General features: G+C 44.4%; 1 protein-coding gene and 1 non-coding gene across 2 annotated transcripts; both read left to right on the top strand.

The window, feature by feature from the left end:
- Positions 1-14791: 14791 nt before the first annotated feature.
- TPT1 (tumor protein, translationally-controlled 1) lies at positions 14792-18527 on the top strand. Its single transcript, XM_078657310.1, has 6 exons — positions 14792-15001; positions 15547-15620; positions 16026-16216; positions 16590-16695; positions 17031-17147; positions 18124-18527. The coding sequence occupies exons 1-6, from the start codon at positions 14974-14976 to the stop codon at positions 18124-18126; spliced, it is 519 nt and encodes a 172-aa protein (XP_078513436.1). The 5' UTR covers positions 14792-14973; the 3' UTR covers positions 18127-18527.
- On the top strand, positions 16349-16478 carry LOC144774638 (small nucleolar RNA SNORA31). Its single transcript, XR_013600406.1, has one exon. It is a non-coding gene; the product is annotated as a small nucleolar RNA SNORA31 (small nucleolar RNA).
- Positions 18528-22692: the final 4165 nt, after the last annotated feature.

Genomic DNA, 22692 nt, shown 5'->3' with positions numbered 1-22692 from the left:
AGCTGCAACTTATGAACACAAGGGCTCTTTTTAGAGCCACCCTATGACTTACAACTTAGGCCCGCTATTTTAGGGCCAGATAAGGGCAACTCCCGGACACTCGCCAAAATGTATTCTCCAAACAGCTATGGCACAGTGGCTAGACCATCTCACTTTGCAGCACAAACCTCTCGCTTTGATCCCCGACTCTACTCACCCATAGGGGTCAGTAGTTTGCACTTTCCAAATACTGTATTGATTTACCTTCGCACTCCCTATACAACACCACCTAAGCACCATATACAAGTTGAACAAGTGTGGCACAGCGCCCAGAGCACATGACTTCACAGCATAGCACACACAGTTTGGGCTCACGGTTTCATCCCCGAATCCAGCAGCAGCTCAATTTAGCGGCATGACACTCTGGGCAATATCGCATTTAATTTATGTACCCCGCACTTTCAAACCGGTAGGGGTCAGTAGGTCAACGGCTTTACCCCGAGTCCGTCAGCAGCTCAGCTTATGCCACCAGCGCCATCAGACCCATAGGAGTGAGAAGTTTTCACTTTACAAATACCGAATTGATTTGATACAAGCGAATTTACCTTCGCACTCCCTCTATAACACCACCTAAGCACCATCCTTCGCACTCCCTCTATAACACCCCCTAAGCACCATACACAAGCTACAATATTGGAAACAAAAGTTCATCCAAGTAGCTATAACTACATGCTCACACTACTTGGACAGGTATGGCACAGCGGCCAGAGCACATGACTTCACAGCATAGCACACACAGTTTAGGCTCACGCTTTCATCCCCGAGTCCGGCAGCAGCTCAGCTTAGCACCATGAGACTCTAGACAATACCTCACAAGTTTTCCGTACCCCAGGACTTTCAGACCAGTACCGTGCAGTAGTTCTTCCTAGTAGGTATAAACACATGCTGACACTACTTCCAGAAGTGTAGTGCAGCGGCCACGGCACATGACTTCACAGCATAACACACAATTTGATCTCATGCTCTAATCCCCGAGTCCTGCACCAGCTCACCTTAGCAGCAACAGACTCTAGGCAATACCTCACTTAATTTCCGTAACCCACCCCTTTCACACCGATAGGAGTGAATACTTGGCTTTGCTCCCCCTCTATAGCACACCCTAAACACCCCACAGAAGTTACACTGCCCCTACCCTCCTATTTCCCCCTTTTTTTTGCCCTTTTTTTCACATACTCGCTTCAACGCAATCACAAAATGGCGGCCAACACTTCCTAGTTGCAATAGCTTGCACAGCATGCAGTCAATAAGCTGCAAGCTCGTGCTCGTAACGCCTCAGCCAATCAGATGGTAGAATTCCCAAATATCGATATCTGTAAATTTTGATATTTCTCAAAAACTACTGAACGCATTTGATGGAGCAAGGATTCGCACGTAAAGCGACTTGCTTGTCATGAACCTCGAATAACCTTAATGAACTAAATCAACCTGTTTGTCTTATTAATTTCCCCTTTATTCTTACATTTGGGTGTCCCAGAGATGCTTGCATATGTGTTTGCTAAACCTAATACGCTTGCAACCTAAAATGGCTGCTGCTACGCGGGAATTTCTTCTGCGCATGCGTTGGTCATACCCATGTGACCTGACGTACTCGCAGTTCTAGGGGGAAACCTTTGCACTTGCGCAGTAGCAATAAGATGGCTGCTTTGTGTTCTCACATGCCCGAAGCTTGCACTGCAGCTTTTTTGCTATGCTGTCTGTCTGCATTAATAACTAAGGCTGTAGTTATAATGAAGTAATGGGAATAGTGTAAGGATTCCTGGTATACGGTGCATTCATTTTTTTCTGTGTTCTAAAACTGTTTCCATTTACTTTTCATGTATCGTAATCCTTGGGCCTGAGGGATGGGAATACTCCATGTTGAACTGCCCTTCTGCGCATGACAGTCTTTCACCAGAGGATGAACTCTGTGACATTGAACGTGCGCCAACCCAGAGGTCTCAGCCAAGATGTGCCTGGGAAGATGCACCTTCGTCTAGTAGAAGAAGCTAAATTGTACTAAATGTAATACATTGTAATGTTTGTTAAAACTCTCCATTGTTATGTGTAAAGCATATGTTCATGGGAACCCGAAATTCAATGGGCGGTCCCAGAAGATGTAAATTGTGGGCTTGTGAAAGTCAAATCCATGCTGGTGTGATGACCCGTCCTTTCTTTTGACCAATCGAAATTGGGGATTCTTACACTTGCAACATTTGGGGGGTGGTACACTGACTCGAAAACAGTATAACTAGCCTAGGTTTAGCTAGGGAATTTGTCCGACTTGTCCAAATAGCTGACCTGTCACTGACCCAATGCACTCAATAGCTGATCGAGAAACAGAGGTGCTGCGGAGCACTCTGTCAGACTGACTCACAGACCCATTCGGGGTTTTGAGAACCTTAAGTGCTGGCAAAGCACTTTGCTGGGGTTTTCCAGAACCCATTCGGGGTTTTGAGAACCTTAAGTGCTGGCGAAGCACTTTGCTGGGGAATTCGAGAACCCAATCGGGGTTTTGACTGATAGCTGCAGAGAAGGTGTAGCGCAGGCGTTGCAACTGAACTGCGGGTGCTGGTCTCAACTTTGGTGGTCCTGTCCTGATCCTAATCCGGTTTTCCTGTCCTGGGTTTCCATTCTGCACCTGCTGGCCTACTGGCGACTGCATTCCTTGGGGTTCCTTCTGTCCTTAACTGACCCGTGGCCAGGGTTGGTCTCCACACCGTGCTAGGTAAATATAAATCTGTGTAGGAAATACATCTGCGTCCTTTCTCCTTTCTCCTTTACTGAAATCTTGCTAAAATCGTAATTGCATATGTCCCTTTTTCTTACCCTTCCCTTTCTGACAATTTCTGAAATCGTGAAAGTGCATTTATTAGCATGTTCCATTTTTTCCCTACCTTCAAAAGGTTGAATATTAAAGTACTGTCTCTGAATAAAATAGATGTTCCTTTTCTTTACCTTCCCTTTACTGAACCAGAGAAGTAATTTCTGAATTATTAGCGTGTTCCCTTTTCTTACCCATCCTGTAGGAAACTATAAACTATAAACTGTAACAGAATATCGATCTCAATTACGAAATCCAAAAAGTCCACAGGCATCCTTTCAAAAGAAAATTGGGGAAGCAGAAACCACATAAGATCTTGGTGAATTTTCTATCATATTCTGTGAAGGAGCTCATCCTGTCAGCTGCCTTAAAGGAAGGGGTCATCTCCTTTCCACTTTCCGACCAACCCCCCTTCTCTTTTTCCATCAGATCCGACATCTCACACATAACAGCCACAAGACAGTGGGAGTTGGGGAAAAGATTGGATGAGCTCAATAGTCTTGGGATAAAAGCCTAGTTAAGGTTTCCTGCTACCCTCCGGGTAATGTGAAATAACCACATGCACATGATACGATCCTCAGAAGAAGTTGATACGCTCATTGTACTCGGAGGGCGTGATCTTTATGATCGGGCTTGTGAGTTTCTATTCGCTTGGCATGATCTTCTGCTTGATCATTGATTCTTGTTAGTTCTTCAATTTGTTCTACGGTGTATGTTTTTTTTAGGAGTCGCCTGCGTAGTGATTAAGATCGGCATCCATCGATGATGCGAAGTTGCAGTGCGTCTTCCGTTTTGAAATTTTCAAAATCGCAGTGTCGCGTCATTCTTTTGATACGCGTGATGAAGTCGCCCATGCACTCTCCTTTTTCTTGAGAGGCTAGGTTGAATACATAACGTTCATAGTCTACGTTGCGCTTGTGTAGAAATCGTCTATCAAGGGCAGCTTTCACTTCGTCATATGTGGCGGTTGCTGCATCGGGCATTTCTTTGATTATTTGTGCTATCTCTTGGCCTGCTAGATTTCGCAGTGCAACCAGCTTACGTTTGGAGTCTTGTACCAGAGAGCCCTCCATGTAATCTTCAAAATCCTCGCTCCAGGTCTTCCACACGGGCCCCATGGTGTTGCCAGGCGTCAGCACCAGCGGCTGCGGTTGTCGCATGAAGGGTGCTCCCACGGACGCTGCTTGAGGCATCATGGTTGCGTTGGTTTGTGCTGGTGTGCCCCCACTTGTAGAGGTGCTGTGAGGGTCGGTGTCAGACATGTTATTTCTCCTTACTTCTGATGTCGTTTGTAATATTCTGCACTCTTTGTTATTTCTCCTTGCTTCTGGCTATGGTGAGTATTCGTGTTCCCGCCCTTTTTTTTCTCAGTCGTGTGGCTTGGAGTGGTTGTGCCTGACTCCAAGATGGCCGCCGTGATTGAACGTGGGTTGTATAAAGGGCCGGCGCCTGACCTAAAGATGGCCGCCAAATGGGACGCTGTCTTCTTGGCCCAGACACACTCTGTCCACGCGCTCATGCAGCTGCCACACGCTTTCCTTGCTTGACTGTCACTTTGAATACGGCGGGACTCACCCTCGCGTCTGTTTCTTACTTCGCGAGGGAGCGGGACCTTCGCGTCCACCGCGGCGCTGCTCAGCAGGGCTCCTCGCTTATTCGGCGCTGCGCGAGCACTTCACTCGCTTCGTATCTGCGCGAGCACTTCACTCGCTTCGTATTACTGGATGGCAGCGCGATGTCGTCTGGCCAGGTCGGAGTTCTTGGCAGTCTCGGGTGCCGGTTTTATTATTTTTTTTTCTTCCTCTTCGCGCCCTTTTCTTTTCGTTTTGGGCTGCCGACAGGAGGACTGCTGACTCGTCGTTGGGGCCGCACAATTCAGCTGGGCTGCGCGATTTTACTTGTGGGGTAGATGCATCCCACCCTCGTCGCCATTGTCGCGTCTTAGCCCGCCCAAATAATACACTGGAGTCAGAGCTGCTTTCTATGCATCCATCTTTATTCCCTGCCAGGACGTGACTGGCTTACAGACTAGATCGGGGTTCCTGTTCCTGTTTCCTGCTGCTTCCGCTTCCTGCCTGCCTGCTCCGTCCCTAGGCAGAGTCAGGCATGGCGACACGACAACTCCTACCACACATGGCCTATACAGGTTTATTACCATGGGGGAGACATCCTAGACAAGGGGGTCAAAAGCGAAAAATTTTGGGGGAAAGGCCAATTCCAACAATTACCCACCAGGAGCCTCATTTAAATGAACGGGTGACACCCCGCTTTTTTTTTGTTTCTTTTTTTCTCCCCATTTTTACCATCCGCATCCCCTCTATTAAAACGATACGTGGTTTTCCTCCTCTAGCTTCAAGTAGTCCAACAATGATTTGCTATCACAGGGTGGAAGCCATGCACCAGCCCTCTAATAGCAAACACAAATGTCCCGCAAATTCACACCCCGGGACATTGTATGAGCTGCACCTGAGAGGTCGCCCTCCCTAGGACCATGAAGCATTTGTTAGTATAAACGCATACTAACACTACTTACACACCCGTAGTACAGCGACCAGAATGTAGTGAAGAAGCTCAAAATCTAAAAATATAAATCCTACCAGAAGTCAGATGACATAGTTCAATGAGCCGACGACCCTGGCATGAGTAGAAACACGGGTCTTCAACACAACGCAAGCAATTTTGAAATATTGGTGAGTGGTGCCTTTTTTACCTTCTCCCACTCCTCGCCAAATTTATGTAGTGAAGAGGCAGACAGCAGTGGATCCAATAATTTATTACAGGAAAACAAGACACCTGAAACAGCCACCAACTAGAGCAGACAGCAAAGCAACAGTCTTCTCCAGCACCGTTTAAAAATTCTGCAAGGTTCCCCTCATGACAGCCCTACATTCTAACATTACACACTTAGATTCTAGTAGAATTACATACTAACATTCTACTATGACTTACATTGGAATACTACGCAGAGCACATGACTTTACAGCAAAGAGCTCATGGTTTCATCCACGAGTCTTGAGACCGGTAGGGGTAAGTAGTTCGCTTCCCACTCCCTATATTGTATAAACGCAAACTAACACTACTTCCACAGGTATACTACAGCACCCAGAGCCCATCCCTTTACTGAAGTCACCTCGGTTTCATCCCCAAGTCTTCACACCGGTAGGCGTGAGTACTTCACTTCCCACTTCCGGGATAGTATAAACGCACGGTACCTGTTAGTAGTTCGCTTCCCACTCACTGTATGGTATAAACGCCTACTAACACACGTATGCTCCAAACACCAGACCACATCACTTTACAACAATGACCTCATGGTTTAGACTCTCGGTTTCATACCCGAGTGTAGCACCATATCATATCAGCACATGTCACTTTGAACAACACCGCACTTTCTGACCGGTAACAGTGAATGCTTCGCTTTGCACTCCCCCACAAAGCTTACAGTACTCCTACCCTCCTTTCCTACTTTTTCTTGCCCTTTTTTCCCCTTACTCGCTTCAACGAAATCACAAAATGGCTGCCAACACTTCCTAGTTACAAACACTCGCGCACAATAAGCAGCAAGCTCCTGCTCGTAACGCCTCAGCCAATCGAATGCCAGATTTCCCAAATATCGATATCTGTAAATTTTGATATTTCTCAAAATCTACTGTACAGATTTACACCAAATAAACAAAAGCGTGCTTTCTACATCAAAACCCTCCCCCCTGCCAAATATGGGGTAATTCCGTTCACCCGTTCGACCTGTAGCCTTGTCTAAAGTTTCCTATGGAAATCAACATGGAGAAAACATGTTTTGGGACCCCCTTTTATCTCGGCCCCCCTTGACGAATCACGCACAAACTTTCATTGTAGGATCTGATATGAACAAAGAATTTGTTTTCAAAATGTCATGAAGATTCATCAAATAACGCCAAAGTTATAAGCAAAACAAAAAATGTTCTTCCTATGGAAACTCGGTCCTAACTCTTTAACTACCTACTGGCAACCACTAGTAGGTAATAAAGAACAAATTAGAATAGTTCCTTGACTCTTTTAGCTTTCAAAACTTCTCTCTATTACTGTCTTTCTAATTTTACATATAAATTGTTTTTTTAATACTCAAGTACACATAGAAGTCAGAAATGCAACGTATTCTATCAACACACTTCCTAGAACATTCTACAACACTTGGAGGTTAAAAGGTCACCAATTTTTTTAAACCTAACGATATTGTTTGCAACATTTTCTTGAACATTTAATGGAATGTGCAGGTTAAAAGTTCACGATTGTTTAAAGTTCGAACACTGCATTCCAAATGCAAGTAGCAGGTGTGGTTGAGTTGATCAAATTTTATCCTATAATATATATATACTCCACGTTCAAACTGCTTTTTCTTAACCAGTCACAAAGATGCTTTTCCACAAAACGAATGGGCACCCTACTTTTAAAACACAATGCTTTTCATCTCCCAATCAGGTATCGTTTTGTATGTGAAAATAAACTAGTTACCCATCTTTAAACATATCTCTTATTCTACGAAGGAACTGCATGAGCTACGGACATCTTTCCATACCTTCCAGCCATACCTTCAAAATGCTAGTGTGGATCGTAGGACAAAGCTATGTTTTCTGGTGCAAGAGGTATGCAGAACAGAGACGTATTGACTTAGACCTCGGTTTACAAAATGTAGACATTAAATGGTTTGGAAAGAGAGGATTGAAGTGGCACCAATTGTTGCCTTTGGTTAAAACCTGTTTGCATCTCCAACACATTGACCTTATAATTGTGCACTGTGGTGGAAACTACCTAGGCACATTGACTGGGGTAGTTTTGGAAATGCTTAGGAAGGACAGCTTTGAACAATTGATGTTACTTTTGCCTCAAACTGGCTTTGTATATTCACAAAGACAGAAGGGGAAATGGTCCAAACAATTTTGTCCTCAGATTGAAAATTCTGGGAAGAAAGTCAACAAAGCTGTGTCTGCATACCTCAGAGACCACAAAATGGGCTCCATTTACAGCAACAACATACATTTTTATATGGCGGATATCTACAGAAGTGATGGAGTACACTTCACAGATCAGGGAACCCGAGTTTTCCTGAATAACTTGAAGCTGTGCATCCGCACTTATATGTAGCTGCAACTTATGAACACAAGAGCTCTTTTTAGAGCCACCCTATGACTTACAACTTAGGCCCGCTATTTTAGGGCCAGATAATGGCAACTCCCGGACACTCGCCAAAATGTATTCTCCAAACAGCTATGGCACAGTGGCTAGACCATCTCACTTTGCAGCACAAACCTCTCGCTTTGATCCCCGACTCTACTCACCCATAGGGGTCAGTAGTTTGCACTTTCCAAATACTGTATTGATTTACCTTCGCACTCCCTATACAACACCACCTAAGCACCATATACAAGTTGAACAAGTGCGGCACAGCGCCCAGAGCACATGACTTCACAGCATAGCACACACAGTTTGGGCTCACGGTTTCATCCCCGAATCCAGCAGCAGCTCAATTTAGCGGCATGACACTCTGGGCAATATCTCATTTAATTTATGTACCCCGCACTTTCAAACCGGTAGGGGTCAGTAGGTCAACGGCTTTACCCCGAGTCCGTCAGCAGCTCAGCTTATGCCACCAGCGCCATCAGACCCGTAGGAGTGAGTAGTTTTCACTTTATAAATACCGAATTGATTTGATACAAGCGAATTTACCTTCGCACTCCCTGTATAACACCACCTAAGCACCATCCTTCGCACTCCCTCTATAACACCCCCTAAGCACCATACACAAGCTACAATATTGGAAACAAAAGTTCATCCAAGTAGCTATAACTACATGCTCACACTACTTGGACAGGTATGGCACAGCGGCCAGAGCACATGACTTCACAGCATAGCACACACAGTTTAGGCTCACGCTTTCATCCCCGAGTCCGGCAGCAGCTCAGCTTAGCACCATGAGACTCTAGACAATACCTCACAAGTTTTCCGTACCCCAGGACTTTCAGACCAGTACCGTGCAGTAGTTCTTCCTAGTAGGTATAAACACATGCTGACACTACTTCCAGAAGTGTAGTGCAGCGGCCACGGCACATGACTTCACAGCATAACACACAATTTGATCTCATGCTCTAATCCCCGAGTCCTGCACCAGCTCACCTTAGCAGCAACAGACTCTAGGCAATACCTCACTTAATTTCCGTAACCCACCACTTTCACACCGATAGGAGTGAATACTTGGCTTTGCTCCCCCTCTATAGCACACCCTAAACACCCCACAGAAGTTACACTGCCCCTACCCTCCTATTTCCCCCTTTTTTTGCCCTTTTTTTCACATACTCGCTTCAACGCAATCACAAAATGGCGGCCAACACTTCCTAGTTGCAATAGCTTGCACAGCATGCAGTCAATAAGCTGCAAGCTCGTGCTCGTAACGCCTCAGCCAATCAGATGGTAGAATTCCCAAATATCGATATCTGTAAATTTTGATATTTCTCAAAAACTACTGAACGCATTTGATGGAGCAAGGATTCGCACGTAAAGCGACTTGCTTGTCATGAACCTCGAATAACCTTAATGAACTAAATCAACCTGTTTGTCTTATTAATTTCCTCTTTATTCTTACATTTGGGTGTCCCAGAGATGCTTGCATATGTGTTTGCTAAACCTAATACGCTTGCAACCTAAAATGGCTGCCGCTACGCGGGAATTTCTTCTGCGCATGCGTTGGTCATACCCATGTGACCTGACGTACTCGCAGTTCTGGGGGGAAACCTTTGCACTTGCGCAGTAGCAATAAGATGGCTGCTTTGTGTTCTCACATGCCCGAAGCTTGCACTGCAGCTTTTTTGCTATGCTGTCTGTCTGCATTAATAACTAAGGCTGTAGTTATAATGAAGTAATGGGAATAGTGTAAGGATTCATGGTATACGGTGCATTCATTTTTTTCTGTGTTCTAAAACTGTTTCCATTTACTTTTCATGTATCGTAATCCTTGGGCCTGAGGGATGGGAATACTCCATGTTGAACTGCCCTTCTGCGCATGACAGTCTTTCACCAGAGGATGAACTCTGTGACATTGAACGTGCGCCAACCCAGAGGTCTCAGCCAAGATGTGCCTGGGAAGATGCACCTTTGTCTAGTAGAAGAAGCTAAATTGCACTAAATGTAATACATTGTAATGTTTGTTAAAACTATCCATTGTTATGTGTAAAGCATATGTTCATGGGAACCCGAAATTCAATGGGCGGTCCCAGAAGATGTAAATTGTGGGCTTGTGAAAGTCAAATCCATGCTGGTGTGATGACCCGTCCTTTCTTTTGACCAATCGAAATTGGGGATTCTTACACTTGCAACATTTGGGGGGTGGTACACTGACTCGAAAACAGTATAACTAGCCTAGGTTTAGCTAGGGAATTTGTCCGACTTGTCCAAATAGCTGACCTGTCACTGACCCAACGCACTCAATAGCTGATCGAGAAACAGAGGTGCTGCGGAGCACTCTGTCAGACTGACTCACAGACCCATTCGGGGTTTTGAGAACCTTAAGTGCTGGCAAAGCACTTTGCTGGGGTTTTACAGAACCCATTTGGGGTTTTGAGAACCTTAAGTGCTGGCGAAGCACTTTGCTGGGGAATTCGAGAACCCAATTGGGGTTTTGACTGATAGCTGCAGAGAAGGTGTAGCGCAGGCGTTGCAACTGAACTGCGGGTGCTGGTCTCAACTTTGGTGGTCCTGTCCTGATCCTAATCCGGTTTTCCTGTCCTGGGTTTCCATTCTGCACCTGCTGGCCTACTGGCGACTGCATTCCTTGGGGTTCCTTCTGTCCTTAACTGACCCGTGGCCAGGGTTGGTCTCCACACCGTGCTAGGTAAATATAAATCTGTGTAGGAAACACATCTGCGTCCTTTCTCCTTTCTCCTTTACTGAAATCTTGCTAAAATCGTAATTGCATATGTCCCTTTTTCTTACCCTTCCCTTTCTGACAATTTCTGAAATCGTGAAAGTGCATTTATTAGCATGTTCCATTTTTTCCCTACCTTCAAAAGGTTGAATATTAAAGTACTGTCTCTGAATAAAATAGATGTTCCTTTTCTTTACCTTCCCTTTACTGAACCAGAGAAGTAATTTCTGAATTATTAGCGTGTTCCCTTTTCTTACCCATCCTGTAGGAAACTATAAACTATAAACTGTAACAGAATATCGATCTCAATTACGAAATCCAAAAAGTCCACAGGCATCCTTTCAAAAGAAAATTGGGGAAGCAGAAACCACATAAGATCTTGGTGAATTTTCTATCATATTCTGTGAAGGAGCTCATCCTGTCAGCTGCCTTAAAGGAAGGGGTCATCTCCTTTCCACTTTCCGACCAACCCCCCTTCTCTTTTTCCATCAGATCCGACATCTCACACATAACAGCCACAAGACAGTGGGAGTTGGGGAAAAGATTGGATGAGCTCAATAGTCTTGGGATAAAAGCCTAGTTAAGGTTTCCTGCTACCCTCCGGGTAATGTGAAATAACCACATGCACATGATACGATCCTCAGAAGAAGTTGATACGCTCATTGCCAAAATCCAGCATGAAAAACAAGGTGGGAAGTAAGGGAGTGACATTGCAGCTTTGTCTGGGAGCTTGGTTTTCCCTAGCCCAGGATACTTATATAGTTTTCAGTAAGGGAAAGTAGTCCGAGGGTGCAATGCCCGAATAGGTGAAGCCTATTGGAAGAGAGGGTTCCTCAGGGTGAAGGGAGGTATGGGGGTTTCAGGGGGCACCAAGGGGAGGTAAAAGGGGAAGGAGGGTGGGGAGCACAGTGTGGGGAGCAGAGAAGTGAAAAAATAAAACAAAATGCCTCATCTCACCCGTTCAATAAGGAAGCCTTCATTACTCAACTGAAGATCTCCACGGCCATGATAGGTAATATGAAAGATGGTCGTAAGATTTACCGTATTTCTTGGAATTTGAATGACCTGAGGTGCCAGCGCAGGCAAAGGCGGATTTTAAAGTATTTAGAGCTTTCATCAGCACAGATATGTTTGTTGCAGGAGACCCACCTAAATCCAACAGAGTTTCAGTCGGTCTTTTCCAAGATCCCTTGGGTACAGTGTTTTTGTGCCTCACAACAATCATTGATTATGCGTGGGGTAGCAATAGTGGTTAAGAAGGGTGTCCCTTGTAGGATCAAGTCAGTTTAAACTGATCAATTAGGCAGATGGGTAATAGCCCTCTTGGATTTTGGGGGGCGAAATTGACCTGTTCATCCTACTACGGACCAAACTCTGATGACCCTGCGTTTTTGTTAAACTACAAGAAAGAAAAACCTTAGAATCTTGGAGAAACATTGGAGACAATCTCCTTCCACCTCCAACCTCTCTCTTTTACATTCAGCAAGATCCAAATACCACAAGCACATCTTCCAGGAAAAAACATCACATTTCAGATCCCTCCTCGATTCAGCTAAAAACAGACCCAAAAAACTTTTCGACCTCATCAAAAACCCAAATTGTTCTCCCCAAACCATCAAACCTGAGGATGCTTCAAATAAAGCAACTGAGTTCACTATATTCTTTGATCAAAAGGTAAAATCTCTGGTGGAACAGGTCACCCACCCCTCCCCCATTGAGGAGCGAAAATCCTTAGTCACTTGGCAGAACTTTGCGGCCATCTCGGAAGATGATCTCCTCAAAGGCATTCTCGAAACCAAACCCTCCAACTATTCTTCTGACCCCATACCCAGTGTCCTCACCATTGATTTCTATACCAACACTCTCTCCTATTGGACCAGGCTAGTTAATATCTTCCTCAGTCAAGGATCCCTCCCAGTTGTCCTCAAAACAGGGCAGGTTACCCCCCTTCTAAAAATAACCTCTGCAGATTCAAACGACCTCAATAACTTCCGCCCCATCACCAATCTCCCTTTTCTTTCAAAGATCACATTCAAAATTGCAGCACTGAAACAGCCCTGCTGAGAGTGATCGATGATGCGCTGCATATACTCGATTCGGGGGAATCGTGCCTTCTGATTCTTCTTGACATCTCTGCAGCATTTGGCACTGTTAATCACAACACCCTCCTTAACACTCTTCATCAGAGAATGGGCGTGGAAGGCACAGTAGTCAAATGGTTAGCCTCATTCATCTCAGACAGATCCCAAATGATCAATTTTGCGAACAGTCTCTCGTCTCCACTGATGGTTGGTCAAGGCGTCCCTCAAAGTTCTATCCTTGCTCCCACTCTGTTTAATCTCTATTTTGAACCATGAGGGACCCTCCTAAGCAAATCTGGAATCCTCTACCATCTCTATGCGGATGACACCCAAATCTACCTCAAGGTGTCTTCCTCTCATGATCTCTCACTACTCAACTCTACTCTCAACTCTATTCACAACTGGATGTTAGTTCACTAACTCATTCTCAATCCCTCCAAAACGGAATTCCTCCTCTTATCTAGCTCTCTCTCCCCGCCTCCTATTCAATCCTGGATGGATCAGTTGAATTTACTCAACAGTAAACCCGTCATTGTTGACTGTGCTAAATCCTTAGGTGTCATTCTTGATAAAAGACTCAACCTAATCTCACACATCAACTCCATTGCCAAGAGCGCACGTTATCAGCTGCGCCTTCTATGGGGATTGGACCAAGGTTTATAGGGAGAATGACCTAAAAACCTTGGTCCAATCGCTAGTTCTCTCTAGACTGGATTATTGTAATTTTTTTTTTTTTTGCAGAGTTTTATATAGCGCGAACTAGACCCGAACCGAATCAGGTATCAGAGCGCTTTACATATTTTTTTCCAGTTACGTTACAGGAGGACACACTTTCATTTTAGGCACGAGGAGATTAAGTGATTTGCCCAGAATCACAGGAGGTTTTTGGCGTTGTTACTGAGACTCGAACCCAGATCCCCAGGTCTGAGGTCGAGCGCCCTAGCCGTTAGGCCAACTCCTCTCCTCTCCCCCTCTCTTCTGACGGGCCTTCCCAAATCTCACCTCTTCCCCTTCAAATCCGTCCTCCATTCAGCAGCCCGCTTCATTTCAGGGTCCAAACGAAGTGACCACATCACTCCTATACTGTCTTCTCTCCGATGGCTTCCCATCGAGGCTAGAGCTATTTACAAAACGGTGTGCATCACCCACAAAGCTTTGCACTCTTCCTCCCCTCGCTATCTGGCAAATAAACTGAAATTGTCTGGAGGCTCAAGACCTTCTCGGAATGCGGAAAAGTTCCTGCTTGAGCCCCCCCTCCTTCAAAAAGGAAAAATTGATGGCGCAATCGTTCTCAGGTAATGCGGTGAGATTCTAGAACTCGCTTCCTCCTTTGCTCCGTGCCATCACCTCCATCCAGATCTTCTAAGCAGACCTCAAATCTCTTCTATTCCAAAGACACTTTCAAAACTAATTCCCTCCTTCTCAGACCCCGCCAGGAAGTTCTTTAGTCATTGTAAATTTGTCTTGTATATTTATATTTTTGTTTGTACATTCTGTGCTTATTGTGTTTGATAGTGTGTTCCTTTTGCCTGCGTTGTTTTGATTCTATGGCGTGCTATTTTTGTTTGTTCCATTTTTGTAACAGTTCTCTCATGTAATGTAACTGGTTCTATTGTACTGTGCTCTGACACCTTCGGGTAAAGTCCGCGCTTTATAAAAATGTATTAAATAAATATACAGGAACGCTCAGGTTCCAGGTTATCTTGGAATAAAGAGGCTATCCAGAATCAGCAGTCGAAGTCTTTATTAGATCAGCATACGACACTCCGTTACACCGACGAGAAACTAAACAACCTTTACAGTCTAATGTAAATTGAATTAACATTTCGGAGGTGTTTAATTCAGACGCTATTTCGTGGAAGTGACGCATTAGAAGCCTACGTTGAGCTAGTCCGCTTTTTATGTCTTTGGCTGCTGCTATTTCCGGGATCCCCTGTCTAGAACACGTAAAGAGTTCGGCCCTCTGCGTTCTTCTTCTTCCATAGCGTGCTGCGTCATTGCCTACGCACCATCTGTGACGTCTCAGGCCGTGCGCCCGTATATGAGTGGAAGGGAGGCGGCTTTTCGCTCCTTTCCTGTCCTCCTTCTGTCGCGCTGGTCCCTCCGCGCGCGCGCTTACCCCGTCCGTACCCCGAGACGCCCCTACTCCTCCCGAAACCATGATCATCTACAAGGACTGTCTCACCGGTATGGACTACGCCGTTCACTACGGGCGGGGATTTGTTTATTTGGTGGTTGTTTGCTGGGCCTCGGCCGGATGCAGGCTCTGTCTGTGGCGCCGCCATTATGCTGCGGAGAGGAGGGCTTTGGGGCCTTAAGGGGCGACGGAAGTCGGGCTTTATAAACCGCTAGAAACGTTTGACTAATTCCTAGTAGCCGTCCTTGTGTAGGGGCCTATTTGGTATTTTACTATGGATCTTTAAACATCTGTGTAATCACGTTAGTCGTAAGGCGTCTCTCGGCCGCACTCTATAATGGGTACGCCTTTAAGGGAGGCCTGTACTTGTTTCTGTGCGTTTGTTACGATGTGACTGCCATGTATTCGGATCACAAAAAAAATGTGGGGAATTTCGCTCCGTTTAGTGTCTAATGGCGCTGCTGGGGGAGCGAGGTATTCGATGTACTTTCTAGGAAATGGGAGTTGGCGCCTTGCTCATGTGACTGAGACTGCCTGGGCTGGACCAACTCGCTGTGCCGCCGCCTCACCAGCTGTATGTTTTTTTTTGTTTCAGGAGATGAGCTGTTTTCCGACATCTACAAAATTAAGGAAACTTGTAACGGCCTCTGCATTGAGGTGGAGGGGAAGGTAAGTTGCAACTGGCTGCTTATCTTGAATCGCTATTCCGTAAAATTTCCCTTCACCTAACCCTAGTTCGGTCGCCTTAGTCCACGCTTTAGCATGACTTGCATACTCCTCCCTATCGTTTGAATGCGTGCGTTTCGCCCTTCGAGCTGCAAACTGTTAACCATTCTCGAAGTACTTTACTTAACGCACTTTCTAATGTGCCTTCGAAAAGTCACCGTCGAAAGCATTTGTTTTCCTTGTATATTGGGCACTTCAGTATTAATAGATATCTTTCTGGGAGATTGCCACAGGTTCTACAGAACCTCTATAAACTAGCATTCTAATTAGGCCCTTAGGGTTTCGGATGTCGCCTACGGTATGTTTTTGTTCCTTTTTATAAAGTGAGTTATCTGCTTTTTTTTGCAGGTTGTTACTAGAACGGAAGGGGGTATTGACGAAGCACTTATCGGGGGGAATGCGTCGGCAGAGTGCACAGACGTTGAGGGGTCTGATCCAACGACAGTCAGCGGTGTTGACATAGTATTGAACCATCACCTTCAGGAGACTGGCTTTACCAAGGAATCCTACAAACAGTATATTAAAGAATATATGAAATCGTAAGTCAACATAACATACTTTTGCAGCGGGACTTTTAGAGTTTAGAGTGTGGTCCACAACTTGGAACGCGTTGTCTTCGTTTTAATGCTATGTCCTGGTAATGTTCTGAAATACCGACACTAATCTTTTGACTGCATCTATTGATAGACCCTGAGCTACATACCCATTGTTCGGTGGTTTGCACAAAGATGCTAAATCAATTTCTTTGCGCTTTCTGTTTGCTACATTGTTGCAATTCAGATTGAATATAAGAATACACGCGCCAAATACCAGTGCTCTGGTTTGGCTGGAACTTTTAAAGGGGGTGGGCTTATACTTGCTGAGGTAAAATAAATCTGTTTGGCTGACACTATTGTATATTCTATTTTTCAGAATAAAGGCCAAACTTGACGAGACCAAGCCTGATCGGGTGAAACCATTCATGTCGGGAGCTGCTGAGAAAGTCAAAGCTATACTCGGAAACTTCAAGAGCTATCAGGTAGTTTATTCGCAGAACATAACGACATTGTTTTCCAAGCGTGCTTATGTCTTTTGTTCGTTATCTACCTGCGATTTTTGAAATTGGAAGTGCAGCTAAATGTAATCTTTAAAAGTTTAATCTACCACTCCGGTCCAAAAAACATCGGTATCTGCTTAATGTCTGGCTTGGCTGATACTGGTCAAAGTTGCTATGATGATCCTCTTAGGACACCTTTGATGGGTACATCTTCAAATGAAACTGCTATTCATCTGAGTGACTTTGCCTTTCCGCTTTTTATAGCACAAAACATTAAGCAGGACCCTCTGTGGTAACATATTTTCTTTGCCTTTCAGTTCTACACCGGGGAAAAAATGAACCCAGAGGGTATGGTTGGATTGCTGGATTACCGTGAAGATGGAGTGACGCCATATATGATTTTCTTTAAGGACGGCTTAGAAATTGAGAAATGCGTAAGTATGTTAGGCTTCACTTAACGGTGCTTGACAATTGTGTGTAGCAGTAAATGCAAAAAAGCACCAATGGAGGACCCAGTTATGATGCACGGCCTGGGAACGTTTATGCCATTAGGTAAATTGAATGCCTCAGCTCGACAATCGAGTTACTGCACTTGGAAAAACTGATTTCCATGCACGTTAATTTCTATTTGAGATGGATTTTTTTTCATCTGCAAGTTCTGCATCAGGTGCGACTATGCATGGCTCACTTGTGCTCCTAGAGTAGAGCCACTGGAATTGTGTTTCTGTAGCGTTTTACGCAATTGTCATTTAATTTTTTCCTGCGTAAATGTAAACAAATTGGTTTCTGGCTCAGATAAAATGCTAGTTACTAATACCACTACGCTACCCCTTGTGTTGTGCCGTGGTAGGCTTTTGGTTTGCGGGTGTTATCAACCTTAAGCTGCTAGTGGGGTAAACTTATTTCCACAGAAGTTACATTCACATTACTAGAGGCTTCTAAACTATTAAAGGGCAGCTATTAGTATTTATTGAATAAACTACTAAAATCCCTAACTCTACTGTCAAAGTTTGGTTTTTAAAAGCTTTATGGAAGCTGGTGCAGCACTGGCAAAATGGTGTACCTATTAGAAACGTTCAGTTTTCGATACACTCCTCCCCTCCAACTTTTTTAGCCACTGGCTTCTGACCTTGGTTATAAGTACTCCCATGTATTTGGAGCTACTATGTCCTTCAATCCCTATCATGTTATACCCCGGCGTGGAATGCTAGGTCAAAGCTTCAAAACACTCATAAAGGAGCAGGCTCCAAACTCCGTCATAACTGCACTTGTTTGTACTATGGCACACTTGGCCTTTTGCTGTACTCTTAATTGTACCGTTTCAGAGCATACTTATTTGTCACCAAGTGGTATGCTATGGAGATGTGCATACTTGTAAAGTAGACTAACACTTTATTTTCTTTATTCCAGTAACGACCTACATTAAGCACATTGGATTGATCATAACTGGCTGCTGCTTTTTCATCCACACAAAAGGACGGAGTTGCGTGTAATTGGAGTGGTATCGCCTTCAGCTTTGTTCATCTATTCACCTTGACTCTTGAGTGGAGGGCTTGTTTTAACCAAGTCATTAGGTTGGTGAAATAAAATGCTTTGCGCCTCCTCCGGATAATGCCAAGTCCTTTTTCTAAGCTTTATAAGCCATGTGCAAATGGATCCGTGAACGTTTTCAGCTATTTACACTAGTCTTGTTGACTTGGTGTTAATTGTCATTTGCAAGATTGCATTCATTTGAAGGCATTCATCTAGAGGAACTTTAAGAATGACTGACAACTGTTTTGAACCCCAAATAAAGCATCTTCAATTTTACCGTACAGGAGCTTTGTCCTCATCTGTTTCTTTGGTGACTTTTCTGCAACTTCGCAAATCAAAGTTTGCCCTGTCACCAAGTGTTACTATCTGGATGTGATTAATATTTTAGGAACCAGCAGCTTTCTTTGAACATGACCCATGTTTGCAAGTACTACATTAAACATACATTATATTAATGAAGCTGTAAATGACAGCTTGTAGTTTTGTTGGTACACTAGATTTTGATTAATAGTACAGTGGACTTTCTTACGTCATTTCCCCTTTTCAGTCTTGAGCATGTTGTATACCATTTTCTGTTAGACTGCCTATCTTATGTGTTCACTCACTATGGCACTCCATGTGCTTTTAGCTGGCTTTCTTTTCACGCAACACAACTTTCTTGTCCCACCTCCAACATTTGCGTTGTATTCTGAGTAGGGGTGGCAAAACAAATTTCCCCTCTGCAGGTGGAGTTGTTGGTGGCTTGCCCACTCTGCATTCTCGTAACATGCTGGCACATGCATCAATATTGCATTTTGTGATTCCTTAATTGCGAAAAATAAGGAATCTCAATTAAGGAATTGCAAAATGCAATGCATCAAAAAATCGCTAAAAAAGCAATTCCCAAAAATTCCTAATTTGCGATTCTCTAATTGAGAATCGCAATTAAGGAATACCACCCCATTCATTCCCATGGGCCTAGAGGCCCATGGGAGAGGCCCATGGGAATGAGTCTTAATTTGCGATTCACCATTAGAAATTCGCAAATTAGGAATGCAATTTCAAGGGTGCAGTGGTGTCCAAAGGACACCCTGTTGCACCCCTGAAATCTGCCCATAAGTACATTTTGTGCACACACACACGCAAGAAATCGCAATTTTGTGATTTCTTAAATTGCGAAAATAACAAATGATACTGCATCCCAAAAATGGAAATTGCATTCGCAAACGGCCGAATTTTGCAATTCGCACCATTTGCGAATGCAATTTCCTTTGCATGTGGCCGATGGAGTTCTGGCAACACTTTGCCAACCACCACATGGCTGAGACTTTGTCTCCTAGCTCAAATTTTGGATGACAGAATGGCTCTTGTTGAGTGTCCCAATTAGGGTGGTTTTAACGGTTTCTGTTGGGAAATCTGCTTGACTAGAAAGTCTCTTCTGGTGGCATCACTCAACAACTGGTGCGCTGAGTAGTGCTGTTGACACTGAAGTGCAGAATACGCTCCTGGTACTTAAAAACAATCACATACCTATTTCCTTCTGCAGAACTGATAGAGGCTTAACAAGTACATAAATGGAAACTATCACGCTTCAGAACTCGACTTGCTCAGACGCAAGTCAGTTGGTTTATATTAAACGCCTCCACTGTGTGGAAGCCTGCTTTCACGTACATAACATGCCCACTTCCAAATAGAGGAGCGTTAAATAATGAGGAGCTTTATTAGAGGATGCAGATTTCCATGTTTGGTTCCTGCCCCCTTGTTCTGCAAGGACTGTCTAGTAAATGTGCAACGTTAAGTCGTGCCATTTCTATCCAATAAGTTGACTAGTTTTTGTCGCGGAAGACCCTGGTTTTCAGCATTTTGGGTTGGTGGTAGGATAGGTCTGCCAGTCTTCCAAATTGGAAGTCATTTTCCTTATCCGATTCATCATTGGCCATATGTTCCAGGGATGGAGCCCTGCTGAGTGCATGATCCCACGTAGCAAATGGGGATCGTATTGCTGAGATGCACTCTAGGTTCAGTGGTGGGTATGATCAGAAGTATATTCATGCACCTGGTAACTGGCCATAAACTGGTCACTGCTAGCGCTGTTCAGGACTTGATCTCAGAACTATTTAAAGCCTCTGCTAGGCTTGTCCCCCTTTACACTCCAGGTTAGCTCTGTAGATTAATGTTACTTGGTTTGGGATTCATGACTGATGTGAGTGAGAATCAGTCTTGTGGTGGTGCAAGCTGTATAAGTGAGGTGCCCTAATACGGGCTTTGTATGCCACCAGTAGCGAGACGAAGGACTACATGCTCAACTGACCATGTGCGGCTTCCGGGAAACCTCCTTTACCACGCAGTGCTTTTACAACGAAAACCATTACAACACATTGCACTAGGGGGCACTCTAGGATATGGAATAGTTTTAGTTTACTATCCACGGGGACTGGAGTTGGAATAGTAAATTAAACTATTCACTATCCAGCACCCCTAAGCGCTATGCGATGTAAAGGCATGCGTGGTAAAAGCATGCGTTGTAATGTCATACATCCGCGGCTTCCTACCTCTTGGGCACTCACTTAGGGTGCAGAATATTGATCGGTGAGCTGAGTCATGCGTAAACTTGTATCAAGACCCAAAGAACAATCATTTTGGTATTTTACTGACCTGCTGGCCGTTTTGTATCTGGACAGTTAGAGGCAGTTGAACAGAAAAGTCACTAAGCAGACCTGTCCTAGGGCTGATCTCCAGAGCCCACCAAGTACAAACGCATATATAATAAAGTATATACAAAAAGTCACAAATGCTCCATTAATAAATGAGTTTAGCAAAGCCAATAGGTGTTCTACCTCACCCCACAACTCTGGAACCAACTACCTTTGGACATTCGCCAGTGCACTAACTACCTGATCTTTAGGAAAACCTCACTTTTCTAGTGCCTAAATCACCACTTCTATATGTCCACAGCGCGGAGATACCACAACTGGGGTGATTCAAGTGCTTTATAAATGACATAAATAGAGTTGGTGAGAACTTTTCTCTGGGGGAGAGCATGTGGTGTTACCGTCTAAGCTTAAGAACTGCTAAACCAGGGCTTGAGAAACACGCATTTGTAGTGCAATAGGTCTCGCTTTTGTGAGATTTTGAGTGGTGTTGTAACTGACTGCCTTTTGTGTTTTGAAAAGCTGCTAGTAACTACTATAAATACTGCCTAAAGTAGTCATGCACACTTCCCTGTTCGCAATGCAGGCTGCATTACAGCCTGCATGGGTAACCAGCCCAACCTCCATCCCCTGGCTGCATGACTTGTCCCGTTGCTAATTATTAATCCCACCGCCACATCGCAGCGTTGTGATTGACTCAGGGGAGGGAGCCTCGCTGGCTACTTCATATTCTTAGAAGCTGACGCAGGAGCTACGAAGACACGGGACCCGGCTTTGCGGTACGACTTCCCTCTTTGAAATTTATAAAACACCCGCTCACACACACGTCCACGCCCCATCAAGTGTTCTTCCCGGCATTTACCACCGCACAGCTGTCCAGCCCCCCCCCCCCCCCCCCCCCAAGCACTCAATGGTGGCCGATGTGCGCACATTCACTCGTGTGCCAAAGGCACATCATGCCATAACATTGTATTCCATTCCAATGCATACTAATACTAGGCACATTGCAACAGTTGAGTAGGAGTTGGATAGTGGAGACATAAATATCACTATTCCCACTTCAGTGAGTGCAACTCAAAACTAACCGTTGCACCCCAAACCCAACCGTGAACCCTGGAATTTCTTTTTGTGCTCCCCTGGGGACCCCTTCCCATTTGCAAATGCATTACCATCTACTTGAAGTAGGTGGGAATTGTGACTGTTTTGCGACCGCAAAACATTTGTACATGGTTTTGAGACTCATTCATTCATTAAATCTTTATTTCGGCACAGATGCCATAAAAGAGCAATGCATATATTACATTACATTTCATTATAATAAAACATTACAGTAAATAAAAACGTTAGTTTAAAAAGAAGAAAAAAATACGACAATTTGGGAGCTAGTTGGAACGGAAACATTACATTCATAGGTCCAAATAAGGAGCATCCTAACAATTCCAAGCAGATCAATTACATTACATTACAAACGATGCCCCAGTTTTTTCCTTGTATAGAATATGGAAAGTAGGAATCTACTAACACTAAATGTTATTTGTTGGGATGTGTTAGTTAGGATTCTCAGAGCCTGTGCACTGGACCTCAAGCCTAAAAGAAGGCAAATGGGTTTGATCCATCTCTTTCTGGCCTGAGTATAACAAGGACAGAAAAGGAGGATATGTTGCTCGTTTTCAATCTGGTTGTGGGTACACATAGAGCAATTTACATCCATTATCGGGGTTCCTGCAGCACGGTTCCTAGCCCAACGAGCCAAGGTAGTTTTTATTTGTAAGTTTCCATATCTAAACTTTAAAAATAAAGTTTTGGCTAGTGGGGG

This window comes from Lissotriton helveticus, chromosome 8 (genome assembly GCF_964261635.1).
Source record: "Lissotriton helveticus chromosome 8, aLisHel1.1, whole genome shotgun sequence".
In the NCBI taxonomy this organism is placed as follows: Eukaryota; Metazoa; Chordata; class Amphibia; order Caudata; family Salamandridae; genus Lissotriton; species Lissotriton helveticus.
Note: the sequence above shows the minus strand (reverse complement) of the source record. Positions and strands in the feature narration are given on the sequence as shown.

What these genes read in the sequence shown, in the direction of transcription:
- TPT1 (XM_078657310.1), top strand. Translation starts at nt 14,974, where the DNA reads ATGATCATCTACAAGGACTGTCTCACCG. An exon ending in CTACAAGGACTGTCTCACCG is followed by an intron (nt 15,002 to 15,546) that starts GTATGGACTACG and finishes TTTTTGTTTCAG; the next exon opens with GAGATGAGCTGTTTTCCGAC. An exon ending in ATTAAAGAATATATGAAATC is followed by an intron (nt 16,217 to 16,589) that starts GTAAGTCAACAT and finishes TCTATTTTTCAG; the next exon opens with AATAAAGGCCAAACTTGACG.